The sequence below is a fragment of the Cornus florida genome, unplaced genomic scaffold, assembly GCF_030987335.1.
Source record: "Cornus florida cultivar Cherokee Brave unplaced genomic scaffold, ASM3098733v1 CherokeeBrave_3.0.0_Hap2_Chr01, whole genome shotgun sequence".
Taxonomy (NCBI): Eukaryota; Viridiplantae; Streptophyta; class Magnoliopsida; order Cornales; family Cornaceae; genus Cornus; species Cornus florida.
In genome coordinates, this window is record NW_026775571.1 from 104,819,448 (window position 1) to 104,841,186 (window position 21,739).

The window sequence follows — 21,739 nt, forward strand, 5'->3', positions numbered from 1 at the left end:
TCTATATTCAGTTTTTTTTTTTCAAAAAAAGAAAGAAATGAAAGTCACTCATTTTTCTTATTTACTACTTATCTAATTTTGTAATTAATCGATACTTTGGAATACAACTGTCGAAAACTACCGAGAGAAAAAGGAGATGGCTTTATGGAAGCATCTTCCACGAATTATGCTAATTAAAGAAAGGCTTTCATCCCTAAAGTTAAGAGTCTAATCATTATCCCTAAACAAGGTGGGAGACTAATCAATGTATACTCTTATTATAAATTGTTGCACTGAAGAAAATGCATGCATCTCCACCACCAGTTTGGACATTTTCTTTGCAAAAGATAGGGTGGGAATACTAATTAATCTTAGTTTCATATTAATTTGCATCACAACCATGCGTTTTCCTTCTCACCCCACTCCTCTGATATCTCTTTCCATAGAACACAATTGCTAAATTGTGAGTTGGAGATCTTTGTACAAACAAATTTTATTATCTGAAAATAAAAACAAAATATGAAGCAAAAATAATATTTTATTAATTTAGAAAATTTGGAGTACAACCCTTGTAATATTCTTTACAAAGAATAAGGTCCTCTGATTGGATGAAGACGGCACGATTTCACGTCTTTGGATTTGATGTGCTTGGTGGTCGCTTTGGATTTTTCTATATTTTTCTCTGAAATTCTGAATTTCTAATCTCTTAGGCTATGTTTGGTAGGGTGGGTTTGAAGGGGAAAGATAATATTAGTTATGAAGGAAAGGGAAAGGGAGGATAATTTTAACCTCTTATCGTTTTTGGTTGATTAATGAAGGAAAAGAAAGGGAAGGATAATAATTATGTTTGAGAAAAGAAAGGGAAGTGAATTATTTTAATAAATTGACTATTATACCTTTTTATATTTTAAAATATAAAATATATATATAGTCTTATGTACTGGCCACAAGAAAAGAAAAAAATAGGACAAATCATTTCAGCCTCCCCAATCTCGCCTCCATCTCTATTATATATATATATATATATATATATATATATATATATATATATATATAGTCTTAACTTGAGACCACAATAAAAGAAAAAAAAAAAAAATAGGGCAAATCATTTCAGCCTCCCCAATCTCGCTCCATCTCTATTCTCATTCTCAACATTGAACTCTCTCTCTCTCTCTCTCTCTCTCTCTCTCTGCACTATCAGATTGTTCAAATTCAAAACCCACATATTTTCAGTTTATCTCTGTTTGCAAGAATCAAAACTTCAAAACCCATATCGGCATCATTTCAGATTGTTCAAAAAATCAAAACCCAATTTTAGATTGTTCAAAAAATCAAAACCCATATTAGTTCCATCGCCCACGCTGTTCCAATTCGGGTTCGCCGTTCTTAACTCTCAAGGGCAAAATTGGCAACTGAAATCACACACAAGCCTCTCCTTCCCTTTCCCTTCATTTCCTCCCATTTTTAGGAGGTTAAGAAATTTACTGTTGAAGGCACAAGTTAACCCTCCAAACCCTTCCCTTTCCTCCCATTTCCACTCTACCAAACTGACTCTTAATTTTTGAACCCGGATTTTCTAAATTTGTGTACCCTTTTCTTGTTCATTCATGTCTCTATTTATAGGCTTCTTGGATTCATAGGATGATGACACGTTCTCTCTTCATAAGGAAAAAATTATAACTGGGCTGGACCGGTTACATTATGATAATTATCCTTTAAAATAATTATTCCAAATAATTTTATTAGGAATAATTATCTTTTTATTTAATCATCTGGGCTGGACTAATCAAATAATTTAAGTGGACCAACTTGGACTAATTAAATAACTTAATTAAATATTAATCCATATTTAATGGGTTAATTTGTTAAAATCAAAGCCCGCTAAAATTTTAGTGTTTATAATTTTTAAATTTGCAACAATTGTTTTTAATGATGGGAGTCTCTTTTCTATGTACATATGTATACATATACATGCCACCGACATGTACACATGCTTGGACAAGTGTGAAATGGAGCATTTGGCCCACTAGAACATGTCATTTGGAGGCACAGAAAGCAACCAAAAAGCCAGGCTACAATAGCAATCCAGTCACTAGATCGACGTGTATTGTTTTAGTTAACAGGGTTCAAACAAATTAAAGCCCAACTTGTTTGGCAGCATGTGCAATATGTTTTTGCTGATGTGAGATAAAAGGCCATCCTCGATCACCAAGATATACATACATATTACATACATTACATACATATATATATCTGTGTGTGTTTTGTATACACCTCATATGCACATAGAAAATGCAAAGGTCTTTTCAGAAAAGGATGACAGTGGGAGATGCTAACGGTTATGCCCGGGAATAAAGCTGGATCGCCCAATGTCCTAAAAGTATCCCAAAGAAAGCCCAACCTTTTAACTTGTATACACTAAATTATAAAAAATAAAAATAAAAAAGGTGATAATAAAACCTAAGACTTAATTTAATTATAGGATAAATTATTAAATGATTCTGCAATTGTCTAATCAAATCAAAATTAGCATTAAAATTTCTTTATAGTTAATATATTATCATACAATCTAATTTATCCAATCAAAGAATCAATATATAGGACTATCAATAATTTCTCGATTTTACATAAAATGGATCAAAGTGAGACTCGCATGGATCCTACCTTTCATGAAATCTAAAATCTGTATGTAAGACCTTTTGTTGACTACTTTCGGTAAATAGATTCGTTGCGGATATTATTTTTCTTATCAATATATACACTGATTCAAATCTTTATCTATATAGAGAGAGAAGGATAGCAAAGAATAAGTGAAGCATTTAAATATAAGAACAGTTATGGAATCCACGTCTGGAAGTGGCCACCTTTCCTTGCAACCACTACAAAAGAGCCTTAAAAGGTCTTTCTCACTCTTCTCTAATAATAGTATATTTATTGCCACAAAGAACGTACATATACATAAATACATATATATTCTTAAAAGTCAAAAGTAAATTGGAAAACAATTCGTCGATCTACTCATTCTTTTGAACAATGACGGACTTTGTCCCATCTCTAACAAAAAAAGAAAAAGAAAAATGAAGCTTATCAGACCCTACTAATTGATGGTTGTGATTCAATCATTGGACCCTCGGATGAAATTGTATCCATTAGATTGTGAATCCAAATCTGGAAACACGTACACCCATCAACATTGGCTAAACCTTTAGTTACCTGAAATATTCTTGTTTGGGTGTCACTAATTTGCGTGTTCTTGAGGAGTAGAAAGGCCTCTCACTTGCCAAAAAAAAGGTCATTCTTCATATTCACATGAATCCCAATTGCTTAATAACAATGTCTTCTCTTAAAAACTTGTATCGCCATCAAATATACAAACATCCAATACACCAAGTTTTGGTATCCCAGCTTTGCAACCTGCGTTTTCAGAAAGCCCAAACAAATAGAAAACCAACAAGAAAAGTGAAGTTGTGGTCTGAATTTTGTCATGTAAAACGTGACATCTAAAAAAAATGACCTGAATTATAGACTCTCTTATAACCCAATATATAAAATTATTACCGTCGTAACAACATACTATAAGATATATACAGTACCCAATATTTTCATGTAACATAATCTATGCTAAGTGTTGGGGGAAAAAATTATGTAGAAGAGAAAAGTCTATGGTGTTAATTACCGGAGTTGCAGAGGAAGTAAGAGAAATCGAAGCCTCGGTAGAAGAACTGGACAAGGCCAAAAGTCCCACATTGTAAGCCATGGTTCCATCAGGTTGATAGAGACCATAGTTCCTCTCCGAAGTCGGTCCAGGCTTCAAGTCCTCATTGAACAAAGCAAACAAATAAACTTCTAATCTCATGTTAGGCCTCAAAGGTGTCCCTTCATTTCCCAATTGCCTCCTCAACAAATTCCGGTTATATGTTGCTGCATTCTCCACCGTTGCCCCAACTTCATCGGAGTCGCCTCTCGACGGCCACCCGGTCTCTGAAACCCTAACTTCTAACCCTCCGAACCCCATTCTAGCAGCAGCAAATATAACTGCATCAACTTGAGCATATAACATGTTGTCATAGTGTAGTTTTGTGTTTGGATCAACCATTCCTGAATTGGGGTTAAAAAGGACATACTCTAAAGAGACCTTATTGGGGTCATCCTTGTATGCAAAATAAGGGTATGCATTGATCCAGAAGGGTGCTTTAGTAGTTGACAAGAACTGTAGAAACTCCGGAATGATTCCGGCGAGATCACTCCTGAAAATTCCGGCGGATGGCGGGTAAGAAACCGCCAGCACCGCCAGTGAACTAGGGGTTGAAACTTGAATTTGTTGATCTAGTCCTAGTTGAACTAGGGCCCCGTGAATGCTGACCATGGATTGCACAAGATAAGACATTAATGTGGTGTCGTCGCCGGTGAAGACCTCGTTGCCTACTGCAATTCCGGTGATCCTCGTGGCCGGAACAAATGGCTTTATGTGGGTAGTTACCCATTGAAGGGCTTGTTGTGGATCAATTAAAACCTGTAGCATTTCGTTTTCTACTGTCACGATCAGTTCAACGCCGGAGTTGGCAAATGCCGTCAAGACTTGAGGATTTGTGTCATAGATTCTTGCTTTTGTGAGCTTGAGGGATTGTAAGAGATCAAGAACTTTTTGTGGTGCTAGTAAATTGTTGCCAACTTGGCCGTAGTTGATGCCGAGTGATTCGGCTTCTTGGAGAAAACTAAAACCTGTCAAGAAAAAGATAACAAATTAATTTGTCGAAAGAAAAAACTCAAAATGAAAATGAACAAAAGATTATAAGGAAAATAATTATGGACATCATAGGAAAAGAGGGTACCTGAGAAAGAAAGAGAAAATACAAGAAGAATATGTAACATGTCAATTCTGCTAAAAAGAAATGGCATGGAGCTAGGGAGCGAGAAAGAAAGAGTCTTTATAGATTCCCAAGAGAGGTACAAGATGATATATGTGTGTGTCTATACTCTATACATATATGTTTATGTTTATATATATATATAAGGGTAGGGTTAGTTCCACACCCCGGCCAAAACACGGTGGAAGTAGTGAGTAACTTTCTATGCATGTGTGTTGTGAATTCCTTTCTTTTCTTGTTTAGATTTTCGTTTTGAAAAATGATTTGTTGGCCGATTGTTTAACTTGTTCTAAATTATTTACCTTGACAAATAAATCAAATTAATTCTTGTTTGGCTTTGGTTCTTACCCATTAATTGGTTTTAAAGTACTCGGTTATATATTTTCTTCTTCTGAGAAACTTTCTATAGATAATAGATTCTTTTGGACTTCCTTGGTCACTCTTCATTCGTATGACCAATGTGCCCACCAACGCTTTCTTCGCAAAAACGAAAGAGAATTTATTGTCCACTTAAATGGTCATTAATTAAAAAAATGTGATAGTGATAGTGCTGTCCTAAAGACGTTTCTTTACTTGGTCCCATTTAAATGGAGTCAGACAAGAAGAGTGATGTAAAAATAAATAAATAAATAGAAAGTTGTTTTTGAAAGGTGGTGATGGTGATTATAGAAGTTGTCAAGATAACATACTTGATTTTTTTGTTTGGCTTCTCTAAAAAGTTAAGAGGGTAAGGAGACGCGCAAGGAGTTGTTTGCCTATTTCCAATCTAAATTCAATGATTTTCTTAGAATATAGGTTGAGTAGACATGAAAATATAAGTTTGGGGTATTAAAAAATAATAAGAGATTATTGTGCCACTAATTGCCTTTTTCTCTCCAATATTATTACAAAGCTCGTCTTTTAGATACTTTCAAAAGCTAATGGAATTAAACAGATTTTTAAATTCATATCATAAAACGGTTTCTTTTATCCCAATATATATATATATATATATATATATATTTAGAGTCCTGATCTCTTGATCTCATGGGATAAGAAAATTAATTTATTTTTTATATAAACTGTTAGATTGTCATTTTTCAAACCCACCTACGATATTTCTTTTTAACACAAAACTACTCTCACCCTTTTTTTAGTTTTTATATTTAATTTTATCATTATCACCTATTAACAATAAAAAGTAATTATCAAAATAAAGATAGAAACCTTTGAAAAAATTGATGAGTGGAGAGTGACAAAATTTGGTTAAAGTAACACCAAGTGACCAGGGAAAGCCAAAATTGAACTTGAATTGAGACAATAGGTAATATATATATATGGGTAAGTGATAGGGGTGGCCATGGATTGGATCGGATCGGATTAGGCATCATTCCTAATCCGGTCCGCTCACAACGGATTGGAGAATGTTGAATCCGCTACCAATTCGTTAGTCCACGGCTCGGATCGGATCAGATCCGTGAAATGACGGATCGGATCGGATCCAATCCGCGCGGACTAAATTTTCTATATTAGTCTATTTTTAATTTTTTACCAATTTCATATTCAATTATAGAAGTGTAAAATAGAACATAGATTAACCCAATTTAAATGCATAATAACAAGAATAATCAAACTGTAAAATATTACATAACCAAGAGGATAGTAGTTATTCAAATTATCCGAAAAAACAGTAGGACTATGCCAATATTACATAACAGTAGCAGTGAAGTAAAATAAAAAAAGGGATAGCAGATCCATATGCCAAATATTACACAACCAAAGGTCCAAAAGTAGCAGTGAAGTGAAAAAAAAAAAGTAGCTGATTAGCAGTGCAGTGAAAAAAAAGGGTAGCAGAACAATTTCCATGAATCTCCTCAAACTGTAGACTATCAGTAAATACTTACCAAAAAAAATAAAAAATAAAAAACGTCGGGTATGTGGCACATGGATTGCCACGGATAGAGTTGCTATATATTAATATTATATATATTATATATATATATATATATATATATATATATATATATATATATGTTACGGATTACCCACGGATTGTCACTGATCGGATCGGATTTTTGACAGCCTAATCCGTGATCCGATCCGTGGACTACGGATTCAAATTTTTAGAATCCGCCACCGATCCGTGACTTTTGTAACCTGATCCGATCCATACGGATCGGATCGGATCGGGTTCGCGGATTGGCGGATTTTTTGCCCACCATTAGTAAGTGCAGGAAACACCCCTCAAGTATACTTTGAGTAGTATTTTTACATCCTATTTGAATATGTATGCAATAAATACCCCTAATCTTTTGAAATTGTACAAAATTAACCCTATGCAGAAATCTGACATAAATTATTACTCTAATACTCAATTTGCCCTTTTGGTCTTCCCAAAATATCCATCGCATTATTACTCTAATACCCAATTTGCCCTTTTAGTCTTCCCAAAATATCCATCCCTCTCTCTACCCTATGTCATCGCCGAGCCCTCCCTGGCTCGCCAGCCGCCTATTCCACAGGCCGAGTCATCCACGGCCGAGCTCTCCACAGCCGAGCCCATCTTCTCACCATTCTCACCACCGTCCGTTCTCCCTGACGTCGCTCTATCAAAGTTGAGCTCGTCGCCGCCTCCATCATCAGTGCTGAGCTTGCCGTCACTCACAACCGAGCTTCTCCTTGTTCGCTGGTGCCGCCACACAAGGTCACAACCAGTCCATTCTGTCACCGTCGTTGCACCGCCGTTCCAAGTTCCCTGCACCATCTTTGTTCACTGTTGTTTCCGATAATGGGGTTTCTGGCTCTCGCCGAAGCTGGCGATTGGGACGGTCGGAGGTGGAAACGGCGGGTAGCAAAAAATCCTTGGACACTTTCTCTAATCTCTTTAATCTTGATTTTGTCGTTAAATTATGCTAAATCCCAGTTTCATGTTTTGGTATTCTATTGGTGATAGTGAAAACATATTCACGGGGTTTTGCAATTGGGTTCGCTTTCGATTGGATTTTGCAAATCAATTCTTGTGATTGGGTTACTTGTGATCCGGGTCTGTTGAGATTTTTGAGAATTTTGCAAATCAATACATATTTGTTGAGAATTTTGCGTTTTGGCTTGCTTATGATCGTTGAGAATTCTGCCGCCTGTATCACATATTCCAGAATTTGGAGCTGCCGCAATGGAGCCATGGCAGCTGGTGGTGCTCTTGGATTTACAGGAGACTGGATTTCGACTTATCCACAGCTTGATGGCCTGCGCCGAGGGGGTCCAAGAAGATAATCTCAAGCTCGCCTGATACCCCCACGAAGCAGTGCCACCGCCCTCCGCCTTCTATACTGCCGCTTAACACCACCAATTTCATACTCATGGTCACCACTCTTTCGTCTGCCATAACCCAGACTGAATTACAGAATGGGTATGCAAAATGAGTCCTTTTTGGTCTTTTTACAAAATTTTGTATTTTTATATATTTTATAAAATTGTTGACTAAGGGTACTTTAATTAAGTTTGGTTTTAAATGTGTCAGAGGGACTTGATTGGACCAAATTAAAACTTGGAAGGTGTTTGAGAGAAAGAGCGCATTTCTGATTACATACCTAATTAAAAAAAAGCTGGTGAACTTCATCAAATTTTGGGCTTGAAAGGTCTGACAATTTAGAGTTAAATACCTTTGGGATTACAATCCGTGGTACTTTTTTTTACCAATTTTAACCCCCCAAAAATAATAATAATAAGGGATAATTTCACTGACACCCCCTGAAGTTTGGCCAAATATTAGTCTAAATCATCTTTCGAAAATAACTATCACTTAAGTCCATTTTCGCTTTTCTGTCACAGTCTCCGTTAAAAACATGTAAAAAGACAACTTTGCCCCTATTTTTTTAATAACATATATTTCAAAATATCAGATTAGTTAAAAGACAATTATACCCCTGACAATGAATGAGCATTGGGTAGATGGTGCTGTTGGCCGTCGTGGTGGTGGTGGGTGGTGGTTCCAAAAGTTGAGTGTTGCAGAAGAGAAAAAGAAAGTGTAAAGAAAGATTGGTGGTTGGTGGTTGGTGGTCGGCGATGATGGGGGGTGGTGGTTGTGGTGCCGCCGGCGACTGTGGTTGCATAACCCAAACCCATTTTTGTTGTGTTAGAGAAAATAATATATTTTCCAAATTTGGAATAACCAAAACAAAATTTTGATTAGAAGTGCCTCCAATCCAGTCCCCAAACACTGTAATTGATTATTCTGTTTTCATATTGGTGTGTGTGATAGAGAGAGAAAGAGATGAAGATGAATTAGAGGTTTTGCACCAAACACGCAGATCCACTAATAAAACCACAAAATTGATCACAAATCAAACAAGCCACACAAAACCACGGCGGCGATATGTGACCTTCTACTTCCAATTCCAGCGACGGCGAAGAGAAGCGAACCGGACAACGGCGACGATGAGTAAACTATTCGGTGAAGACCAGCCGATCCACAGCCATCCTCTCCACCGCCGGCCACCATCATCCAAAGCTAAGCTGGCAGCCGTTAATCCCACCGGTAGCCATCAAACTGTGATACCCCCGGATTTTTGAATGCGGGTTGGTCAGGCCCACGCCCGAATACCCGAGGATATCAAAACAAATGAATAATAAATGAACACAGAGTACAAAAGAATAAAGAAGAATAAATAAAATGCTGACAAAAAACTAAAATGATAATCTAATAATAAACCTCAGAATATATTTTCATTAATTAATAAACTCTTCTGATACAACTGATCCTCCAAAATACAACTCGGGAATCCATATTGTGTGGACCCCTAGAAAATCCAAACTAAACAAATGACAGCAATAACTGTCTAAATCAGGAAACTGAATCATAAAGGAACTCCTATGTAGCATCGGAAGAATGAAGTAGACTGATCCCCGCTCAGCACGAACAACCTTTATTCCTGACGAACACCTGAAAAATAATGGTGGGTCAGGCCCACAAACAAGTTCTACTCTATTACAGTCCAAGCAGAGATCCGATACACGTATACATCCTAGTCAACCCAACAGTAACTAATAGTCCGTATATATATACACACACACTAAAGGAACCTCACTAGACTATAGGGTTGTTTCAACCTGAATAGTAGGCAACATGCAAAACGCGCATATAGTGGGCATGAGTACCTAGACCTACCAGGGTACACAACTACACTATATCTAGCTACACATCCCTGGCGATATACACACCCTAACCACTGATCATGAGACTCAAGCTCATATCATGACACCATACTTATATATATATAATCTAATAACCACCATAGTCAGTATAAATTAATCCTTCATAAGTCATTCAACTTGTTCAGCTGACCTGACTTGAATATAAGTAGGACTTAACATTTTAGTTAATTCATTCTCTTATATAATAAATTAATCATCCATAAGTCATTCAACTTGTTCAGCTGACCTGACTTGAATATAAGTAGGACTTAACATTTTTTTTAATCCATTCCCTTATATAAAATAGGTAGGACTTAACTGATAAGTTAATCCGTCCCTAGAATGCCACCGTCCCATACCGGTGCATTAAATCACACAATCCAACAATTAATGTAACGATTAAAGAAATACATCAAACAATCCAAAAATAACTATGATAATATGATATCAAGTTATCACAAAATAGGAATGACTTATTATTTATTTAACCTTCATATATCATATGTCTTATATAAACTGAGTCTTATACATATGATGATATTTTATTATACCGTCAAATAAGCATTCTCCATATCCAATTCATCCTACACATTTAATCTCAATTGCTAAAACATATTAAAAGATTAAATTCATTCGTTTGTTTACAACATTCAAATAGCAAGCATCATTATGATTGAGTCTATTTAAATTTATTTAAACCCAAATCTAGTTCCTATTTAATGTTCAGGAATCCTAGGCATGTTTCTACGTTCCATCATTCCACAGATATGAAAAATACATAACTTAAACATATAAAAATTCACACCGGAAATCAAATCAAAATCATGCATTTATCAATTCATAACACAAGAACAGATATGAACCAATTTCATAAAACCTATGTTCTAATCCAATTAAACATGCATAATTATTTAATTTTATGTGTTTAATAAATCCTGGAATTTCCTAGGCATGTACAGAAACACGAATCAAAGGAAAAAAGATAGAAGAAGAACTTGCCTTAAACTTTCGGATCAAAAGTTAAACTTCTTCTTCCTTGATCTTCTCTCTACAGGGTTTTTTTCCTCCTTCCTTCATTTTCCTCCTTCCCTCTCTAACTCTATCTCTCTCTAGAATATATCACGTGAATATTTCTAACCCCCTCTTACAACCTATAGCTATATATTTATAGGCTAAATAAAATAACTGTAACCCTTTTCCCAATCCAAGTCAACTTAAAAAATATATATATTAAAATATTAAAAAGGTAAGTAAAATATGTTACATATATAATTTATGTATATCTTTATTAAATAAATAAATTATGCACATCCCATTATTTATTAATGGATTATCCAATAATACTTGAGTTACTATAATATTATAAAGTAACTTAAAACATAACACGTATCAAATCTATGCATATTTTTATTATTTAAATATAAAACATATACATCAGATTAAATATTACTACCCAAGTTACCATAAAAGTAATTAATAAATTACTTTCCCTTTTATATATATTAAAAAGGTAAGTAAAATATGTTACGTATATAATTTATGTATATGTTTATTAAATAAATAAATTATACACATTTCATTATTTATTAATGGATTATCTAATAATATTTAAGTTACCATAATATTATAAAGTAACTTAAAACATAACACGTATCAAATCTATGTATATTTTTATTATTTAAATATATAACATATACATCAGATTAAATATTACTACCCAAGTTACCATAAGTAATTAATAAATTACTTTCCTTTTTTATATTTGTATATAATATATATCTATATATATACATACACAACTAATCCATACACATCCAACCTCCTATCCAAGTAATCAATGGGACCCAATTGGTTGGCCCATTACTACTAACCATAACCATAAAAGAAAATAATAAAAGAAAAGAAAATATTTAATTTACAATTAATCAAAACACCATTTAAGCACATAATCTAATTAAACAATTAACACATAGACAAATACAAATAATACATAGATACATAATCAAATAATCAAGTAATACCTAATTCAATTAAACACATAAGTAATTAGTCAAATAATTAATTAAATAATTAACAATATAATTAAAATAAATAAATAAATACCGAGACTATCCTTTTAAAATTAGGGATATAATACAAACCCAATCATCGCCCATCACCGGAATCGCGACTTCTTTAGTCGCTGATTCAATGCCGTCCCGAACCAGCCATCTCCACCGGCCAAGCACACTGTCGTCAATGTTCCGAGCACCGCCGCAAGCTAACCGCCGCCTTCTTCACAGCCGACACCATCAAACCATGGCAAATACAAGCTCAGCACCCCGTCGCTGCCACACGCGCCGATCGACATCTTCTTGAGGAAAGCAGTCGAGGCGTGTTGGAGGTTCTCTTTACGGCGATTGGTGGTGGTGTTGTGCTTGTGTGTGTGTGTGTGTGTGTGTGTGTGTGTGTGTGTGTGTGTGTGTGTGTGTGTGTGTGTATGTCTCTGTGTAAATATAGGAGTGTATATATATGTGTGTGTGTGTGTGTGTGTGTGTGTGTGTGTGTGTGTATATAGGAGTATATATATATATATATGTCTCTGTATGTACCGATCAGCAGGAGGAAACAAAATTAAGTTTTCTGCCTTCTTGTTACCATCCTCTAACTGCATGACACAAAGCAATAAATTAAGATATACCCAAATTGGGGAGTCAGTGTATTCATTCAACTAAGTGATCATCTTTCCAATGAATCGAACCTAAGAATCACCAGGAGAAAACGCGAAGCAACGCTGAACAAGAGAGGAAGCGTAACCTATACACGCAGTGGAGAATTGCTCGACGAGGGAATCGAGATCGGGCGAAGCCGGACAATGGCATATTCCGATAACGGCGTATATAACATAATTTGTAAATTTACAAATTTTTAAGGGGCCATATTGTCTTTTAATACTAATATTTTGTAAAAAAATAAATTAAAAAAATGAGGGTAGACCAAAGTCAAGGGTCAAACCAAAGTCAAAGCGTAAAAATGTCTTTTTATATGTAAAAGTGTTCTGACATACCTGCAAACTAACTTTGGGGTGTGAGTGAAAAATGGAGCAAACATTTGTAACGTGAATGATAGTTCAAGTCGAAGCAGAAAGCAGTTACGGGATGGGGGGAGGAAAGAATCATTCACAAAGGCTCAAAGAAAGTTCTTATTCGTGAGATCTCGAAAAAGCCAGAGCAAGCAAGTCTGAGGGATGAGACGCCCGCTTTTTTGTCTTTCTCATTCGGAAGGCTCAGTCCCACCCCTGACTTCAATGATGGGAACAACCTCCGCACTCCGGCGCTCCAATGAACAAGAGTAAATCCATTTTTTGATTTATTTCATCTATTCCATGACCAAAACAGAGGAGGATACACGTACGTCAAGCGTGGGAGGCAAGCAAGAAAAGGCCGTTGTTCTTTGAAATAGGTTTCTTCTCTTCCTGGTGAAGTGAAGACAGGCTTCTTTAGCACAAAAAGAGAAGAAAATGAATACAGATCATGTGAGAGCGTAAGGCCAAATAAAGGGGTAATAGCTCACTGGTTTAGCTCCACGGGCTCGAAAGCAAGTTCAAGCCCGAAAGATGTCTTGAAAGTGGCTTAAAGGTCACGATCATAGCCATTGAGGAGGTGTGGGGAACCTTAAGCCTATTAGGGCCTTTCGCTGGAAAAAGGTCATAATGGGGAAATGGGATGATCCAGATTTATCGCAGCTTTCCAAGAATTTCAATGTTTGAATCGAGGGTTACAATTATTTATTTCAGGATACCTCGTCTCTTTTTTTTGAAAAAAAAAAGGAGGAAGTGTGAGGAAAAATGACAGGATGAGCTGTCCGGGAATTTTCTATCAATGCTTGATGATGGCTGCTTTCTTGTTTTGGGTTTCTCCCCGCACACGAAACTAGTGCTTTTCGAAAGATATTTTAAACTAATATTTAGCCAAATTAGTGGAAGTGTCACTGAAATTATCCCTAATAATAATAATAATAATTGTTAAAATGGATGATTGTATTGGATTTCTCCACGGCAATGCTACATTGAGAACAGAGTCTAACCCATGTGCATACAAATCTTTTCTGGCCCAGGTTTTTATTTTGGACACACAAAATTTCACCAGGTTTTTATTTTGCTATCATGCATTTTCACTGATTTTTATTTTGCTATCATTTTCACTCCTAACCACCACAGTTTAACAGTCTAAATGCAGGACCAGTATCACTTATGTTTGGAGGGATACGATTATAAGCGATTTGGTGTACAATACAAAATTCAAAATAGGCTGTGCAGAGCCTTAACACGGCCCCTGTTTTGGGCTCTTTGATTGCGTACCAAAACAATATCGTTTGGTACATAGAATCCCTCCTAACAGGAGGGGATCTACTTCCATAAATGGAATGCATATATGAAGGATCTAGTTCATTTGGAAATAATAACAATGATACAATATTGAATAAGAATGCACCAACAAAAGAAACATTAATGATATAAATAACAATGAATCAGGATTAATACATAATTATGATAGTGAAAACTATCTTGATTAAGTAACACAATTTGAATGATGATGAGTCAATTATGGGATTGTAGTTAAAAGAAGAATTAGAGTGGTTAATTTGGTCATTTAGAATAAAGTTGTAAGCTAGCTTAATTACCTTTTAATAAAGGGACAAACATGGCATGTGTCTGCATGAATACGTTGTAACCTTTGAATTCCGGAGAAGAAGACGAGACGAAGAAAGGTGTTTGGCAAGTAAGAAAAGGAACAGAATACGCGGGAACGAAGAAGAAGCGCAAAGTGTTGTTGTCTCGAATTCTCCTTTTGTTGGATTTGCTTTTCTTGGCGATGCAAGATGTCACTCATATTGTAAACTAGCTTAGAATTGTGCAGACAAAGTTTCTTTCAGGACCCATTGGCATGTACCTTTAAAGTATGGAGTCCGTGGAAAAATGGTGTTACATTTTACATCAAGAAAAGAAATTACATGCCTAGGGTCTACACATTTGGATTCACTTTTACACATCCACCTATGATACTCTGAATAACCATTTCTGAATTTGTATGATTTGGAGAATATATAGTCAATAATATTTTGTTGCAAACGGATTTACTTGGTTTACACAAAACTTCGAACTAGGTTTATAGAGTCACAGCACAAGATTTCACCATGTTATATATGAAGAGAGAAATGGAATTTCAATAGTTGAGAATGAATAGCTATCGTCGATCCTCGCTATAGTCCTATAGAATCAGGATTACATAACAAGTGTGAAAATACAATAATACTTCCCAAAATATTTAAAAAGGTGGGCTAAGGTGTACAGTACAATGAGACTCCACACTAATTAATGCAATAGTAAAATTTTATTTCATTGGTGTTCTAGACAATTAAAAAAAATAGTTGGTGTTGGAATTTTGTTTAGGTTTTTTTTTTTTTTTTTTTTTTGGGAAGAATGTTAGTGGTTTGTTGTTAAAGGAGAGGGTACAAGGCTCGAACATGAACGAACTCACAGGCACAAAGAGCATCCTAACCACTCGGACAACACGACACTTACCAAATTTTGTTAGATTGATTCTTCCACATTCATGTTTCAAGATCACAACCACACTAAGATTGGCTTGATTTAGCAACTTTTCTTTTTGGAAAAGATGGTATGAAATCCAACTTTCCTTTTCTGCATTTTCCCAGATAAGAACAAGTGGAGCTCATATAAAGTTGTTTATGTATATCCCACTATCTTGCTCTATTGCCAATGAGGTAAAAAGAGATTCATAATGCATTGCTTTTACATTTCTTTTGAAATATGCCACGAGGTCTAACTGTGGTGTTTGCTCTATAGAAGTTCCAACTTATCACTAGATCAAGATACTACTTTTGATCTAGGCAACTCTAAAAAATAAAAAATTCTTTCCTCTTTAACATTTCCAATTATCTTGTAAATTATATTCCTAATTTTAAATTTTGAAATTACTCGATTATCACAATTATTTCCCTATTAAAGTAGAAATACTTCATTTTGTTCCGTAAATCAAGAAAGACTTTATTATTCCTAGTATATTAATGATATGAAATTATTAACTGATTAAATGCTGACACGTAGTAATAAGATATAGAGTATTGAACTAAATGTACTTTCACTTATGTGACGAGATAATTAATTGATGACACCATGATATGATATCATTTGTGCAAAAAAGTCTTTCTCAATATATATTCTATGGTTAGCAAAACATAACATAATTTCTTTGCAACTGTGTGGTAGAACCATAGAACTGAATTTGATATGTGAGAGAGACAAGTTGGATCAAATAACTATTTTAGAATAAGTGGCAATGCATGTGGATTGACTAAAAGAGGAGATAAAAAGAAAGCCCTTGCATCACAAAAGGGCCTTTGAAAGAAAAGCAGTCACTATCATCAACCTTACAATAATCCATCAAATACAGTAGTATTTGATTCTCTCTCTCCCTATATTGTTAAAAGGGGCTTGTTTATTCTCTTGATAAATCACAAAAATTGGAAGACCACCATGTTCTTGCTAGTTTCTCAATGCTATCTTTTCCTTTTGGCATTTAAAGGAAGATGATGGGATCGATGTGAACAAGGGACATACATACATACATACATACATATATATATATATATATATATCATAAAGAAGAGAATAGAGAAGAACATCCTAGCTTTTGTGAAAGGGATGTTGGTGTAAAAGAAGCATCATGGAAGAAAAAGGGTGGAAAGTAGGGAGGTATATGAATTAAAGTTTGTTTAGTTTTTTTTGCTTCTTTCCTATATTCTTAGCTTTGGGTTGGTTTTTAATTTCAAGAATGATAATGATTTTAAAGTGGAAGAATTTGAATGAAATGAAGAGTCGAAAACTCTTTATCGGTTTCATATATTCATTTGAGAGTTAGTGATGCGAGACTCAGTTAAATAAAATATATTTAATGAATAGAGAGTTTTTTAACTCTCCGTCTCTTTCAAACTCTTCGACTTGAATAGTATTACGCTTATAAGGATTAATTATTACCCATTTCAAAGGTTACTTGATTTTGAAACCGGTATAAATTTAGAGTTAGATATTTGTCAGAAATGAGGCATGGATTGCCCAATTTTACAACATTTGCTACAAAAGTGGTCATGATGAGATGAGTCAATTGAAGAAACAAAAAGAGCATTCTATTGGTAGAATGGCATGAAGCTGTTACTACTGCTACATGAGCACTTTAAAAGAGATCACAAAAATGATTCCCTTTTTTTGATGAAACTTTGTCCTATGTTTGGAAATCCTACTCATATTCCTAGATGAATATAATTAATCCTATTTTATCACTCAACTGCAAAGGTTAATATGATTATATTACAGTCTCGTTCTTATTTGGAGTTCCTTTTTATGGTTACGACCCACAGGATACGAGCACCTATTTACACACACCCAAGCGTCTTGGTTGAGGATTGAACTCTACGCCTTCCCTTTTAAGAGTAATAGGCTGGACCACCGAGCACTTTGGTTACTAAATAGTCATTTCCAAACCAACAGTCATGCTAAAAGCAAAAGACATATCTTTTACAACACGAGTACGACAGCTATTTTTGAAATATGCCTTTTGGGCCTGTAACTTGTTATTGTTGGGCCTGTTTTGTTTCCCTGGTCTTAGCCTGTGATTGTTGCATATTAGGCCCTCTTTGCCAGCCTTGGCCCATATCATTTGATCCCCTGTTTTCTTCTATGAATCAATCCTCTGTTATTCTTATTTTCTTGCTGCTTCTCATGAACCTATTAGAAACAAAAAATCGAAAAAAATTTACTATTATTTCATCTGTTTGAGTGTTATTATTTGATATAATGCGTACAGAAGTTTAAGTTTGGGAATAATCACGCTTGTATAAAAATAATAGCAAATTAAAATTTAGGTTTTTATTTTATTTTATTTTATTTTCATTTGCAAACTATATATCTAGTTCACGATACCTTGAGTACACGTTTAAAAAACAGGGGGGAGACAGTTTAACTTGAAGGGTATAGGTTGCCATATTGACAAGTAGTACTCTTATGCCTTGAGAGCACGTTTTCAAATGAATGAAAGTTAGCTTGTATAAATGGATATAATATATGTGACACACAAACACCCAAACCTGCATTAAACAATTTCCACATATCTGATTAATTAATTTATATATATATATATATATATATATATACTTTCGTAGTATTAAAAATAATATTAAATAACTTCCACCAATAAAGAAAAAAAAAGGTAGAGAAACAAACAAGTTAATTAATATATAGTTATCAGGATGGCTGTATACATATGTGGAGTAGTACTATAGTACAATTAACAATATTATAAATTTCACTGAGGCAAAAACCAGTTCAGCTCCTCCAATATAGGAGGCAGCTCTGACAACCACCTCTCAAAATCCACAGATGACAAGTCCTCCCGCGGAACACCACCACCACCACCGCCACCGCCACCATGACAGCCACTATTGCCGCCGCAAGTTTTTCTCTTCTGACCCACAAAAGAGCTCTTCTCCATCCAATATGCAGCTCTAGAATTCTTACCAGTAAGACTTTGCACGACTGACTTGAAGCTCATTGCATCGGTTTCTACGTATTGGGTGTTGATAAAAACCACTTTCACGGGCTCACAACTAGCATTACCCGCCATTTTGGCTTTCTTCAATGGATGATATTTAGCAGTGGTTTTTGCAAAGTATATTTATGGATTGGTTTGAAGAGAGAGAGCTTGTTTTTATATTGGGGCTAGGTTGAAGGGCTGAAGGAGAGACAGGTGGTGGAAAGAAAGGGAGACAAATGTGGGGTACGTTCTGACCGTTAATTAGTGGTAGCAGATACCAGTTGACGCTTCCAAGGTCAGTCTTGGACGACCGATCGAGGTCCGGGTCAAACCATGTGATCTACGAAAATTTCGATCGCCCTATTTGGATGGACATGACTGAAGAGTGTACAAGATGATCATTAACTTGTCTTATGCATGAATCCACTAAACACACACATGCGATGTCAACATCCGTTGAATACTGAGGAAGCATCCATTAGCAAATGATGTGTACGTTTATGTATACATAAATGAAAACACACACATACATATATACATATATATATATATATTTTCCCTTCCTCTCTTGTTTTGCTTACCTTAAGACTTACTTGATTTATCACTCAGGAAACCATTTTTAAAAATATATATATATATTAAAAGAAAATTCTTGGAAAATATTTTTTTTTTTTAACTGAGTTTTAAAAAATAATTTTTAGAAATTGTAACCAAATAAATTTTTGTAAATTTTATAATATTCAGTTCTCATTAGATTGCTAATGTTGAATTTATTTAATAATTATGAATAGTAATATTGTAATTTAAAATTTTTATGTCAGTCTTTGTTTTATTTCCTCCTTGTTTTGTCCCTTCCTTCCAATCCTCCATCCACTCCCTCTTCATTCCTTTCTATCAAACAGACCATTAGAGACATGTTTGCTTCACGAATATATACAAATGAATTGATCAGATGAGGCAGGCTATTCATGCATTTGAGTCACAACAGGGGCTGAAAGAGAGTGGGTTGGGTTTTTCTCAAATCAATACATATAGATATATATAATGCCAGCAGTAACCCAAACCAAACCATCAATTAGTTAGGAGCCTAATCCAGCCCACCAAGTGTGGTGTCGGGCCCAACCCCACCAGTTGTACCCAGACAATGCAAATGTTATGGAGGATTGTACCTGACGTCTGTTTGCATAAGTGGATAGTTGGTTTTAGCGTCTTCAACACTTGTGTAAGTATTGTGACGTCTGTTTGCATAAGTGGATAGTGGGTTTTAGCGTCTTCTACACTCGTGTAAGTATTGTGAAGTGTAGAATGATTCTAAGAAATGTAGTAATATACATGTAGGATAGAGAATATTCTAAATAAATAAAGACTTAATATAGCTTTGTAGATTTAAAAAGAGACTTATGCAGAGTTGTAGATACTTTAAGAAAATGTTATCGTAATCATTAATTGCAATACTCCTATATATTAACCATCTGTTTTGCGAGGAGAATGTAGTCATTCTATTTGTAACTAACAAGTTCTAAAAGCGAGAGTCCAAATAGAAGTTACAAGTGAAGTGTGTCCAAATAGAAGTTACAAGTGAAGTGTAGAATGATTCTAAGAAATGTAGTAATATACATGTAGGATAGAGAATATTCTAAATAAATAAAGACTTAATATAGCTTTGTAGATTTGTAGAACAAAGAACATTATAAATAAAAAGAGACTTATGCAGAGTTGTAGATACTTTAAGAAAATGTTATCATAATCATTAATTGCAATACTCCTATATATTAACCATCTGTTTTGCGAGGAGAATGTAGTCATTCTATTTGTAACTAACAAGTTCTAAAACCGAGGGTCCAAATAGAAGTTACAAGTGAAGTGTGTCCAAATGGGGTATGCAAGCTGCATTAGAGGTGGCTTCTAACAGGAACGCCTGCATTGTGACACTGTCTCGAGTAACAAGTGGCATTGCGGGCCTAAGGCGCATGAGAGGTGGCTCCTACTACCAACGTACTGCGTCACTGACCCGAGTGACGAGTGGCATTCGATAACAAATTGCATGAAATGTGACATCTAACACAAAGTAACTGACTAACTGCCACTAATAACAAGCGGCACCACGTAAAAAGTCGGAAAAATTACTCCACTGAACTGAGTAAGAGGTGGCACAAACCACTAGTAGCGTTAGTAAGAGTGACATTGATGGACATGTTGTGGAGTATTATATAAAGTACCGTGGTTCGTGACAAATGTTATATAAACAATGTTATGTGATAGGTGTCTCTAAATTTAAATAGTCTAATAACACGCAACAACAATTTAATTTTTATCAGGAAACGTGAGTAACCTTAATTTTTCAAGGCATATAAAATAAATTTTCTAAAATCACTCAACAAAATTTTTTCTAAGAGATAAATTCAAATTTGTGCAATTATATTCACTCATTTCTCTTTTTTAATTCTAAATTCATTTTAATTTTATACTCTCTCTATTTATTATTATTATTTTTTTTTTTTTTAAGGATAAGCTTAATTTTATACTTGTTGTTTCAGATATATAATTTTCAAGAAAATATCTAATGGGCCACAATTTTTAGTACCCAATAGTTATTTTTGATAATTGAGTTTTTTTTCAGTTTTTTTTTTTTTTTTTTTAGTATGTAGTTAGATTTATGTAATCTCCTGTCAGAAGAATAATTATTCTTTGTATTTTTAAGATTTTATGAATAATAAAAAGAAAAAAAATCTACCTTACCAATTGATATGTTTATATATTACAAGTTAATTGCATAAACCTCCTTGAAATGTAAAAAAAAAACTACACACTATTCACCTCTAAAATAAAAGCAACCCTTTGAATTATTATAAGTTTGCAAAAAAGGCCAAAAACCTAATTTTCTTTAATTATGAAAATGTTAAATATGTCTTGAAATATTTCTTAATTTCTTTTAAGATTAATTGTATAAACTCCTCTAAAGAACCCCTTAGTACAAGGGTACGATGCAAGACTTTTTTCAATTAGGGGGACTTTGTGCAATTACTTCAAAAGGATAATTTTGGGGATTAATAAAAAAAAAAAATGACTTTGATATAAGGAGTGACTTGCAATTTTTTTTATTTATTTCAAGATGACTATCAATTTAAA

At 34.6% G+C, this 21,739-nt stretch overlaps 2 protein-coding genes across 2 annotated transcripts; both read right to left on the reverse strand.

Moving 5' to 3' along the window:
• Positions 1-2,831: 2,831 nt before the first annotated feature.
• Positions 2,832-4,943, reverse strand: LOC132312773 (glucan endo-1,3-beta-glucosidase 11-like). The gene is made up of 3 exons (XM_059811312.1): positions 4,812-4,943; positions 3,656-4,701; positions 2,832-3,393 (listed from the first exon to the last, which is right to left on the reverse strand). Exons 1-3 carry the CDS (start codon positions 4,876-4,878, stop codon positions 3,304-3,306), a joined length of 1,203 nt encoding a protein of 400 aa, XP_059667295.1. The 5' UTR covers positions 4,879-4,943; the 3' UTR covers positions 2,832-3,303.
• A 13,344-nt stretch (positions 4,944-18,287) lies between these two features.
• LOC132312855 (VQ motif-containing protein 10-like) lies at positions 18,288-18,820 on the reverse strand. The gene has a single exon (XM_059811435.1). It carries the CDS (start codon positions 18,698-18,700, stop codon positions 18,383-18,385), a length of 318 nt encoding a protein of 105 aa, XP_059667418.1. The 5' UTR covers positions 18,701-18,820; the 3' UTR covers positions 18,288-18,382.
• Between the last annotated feature and the right edge of the window lie 2,919 nt (positions 18,821-21,739).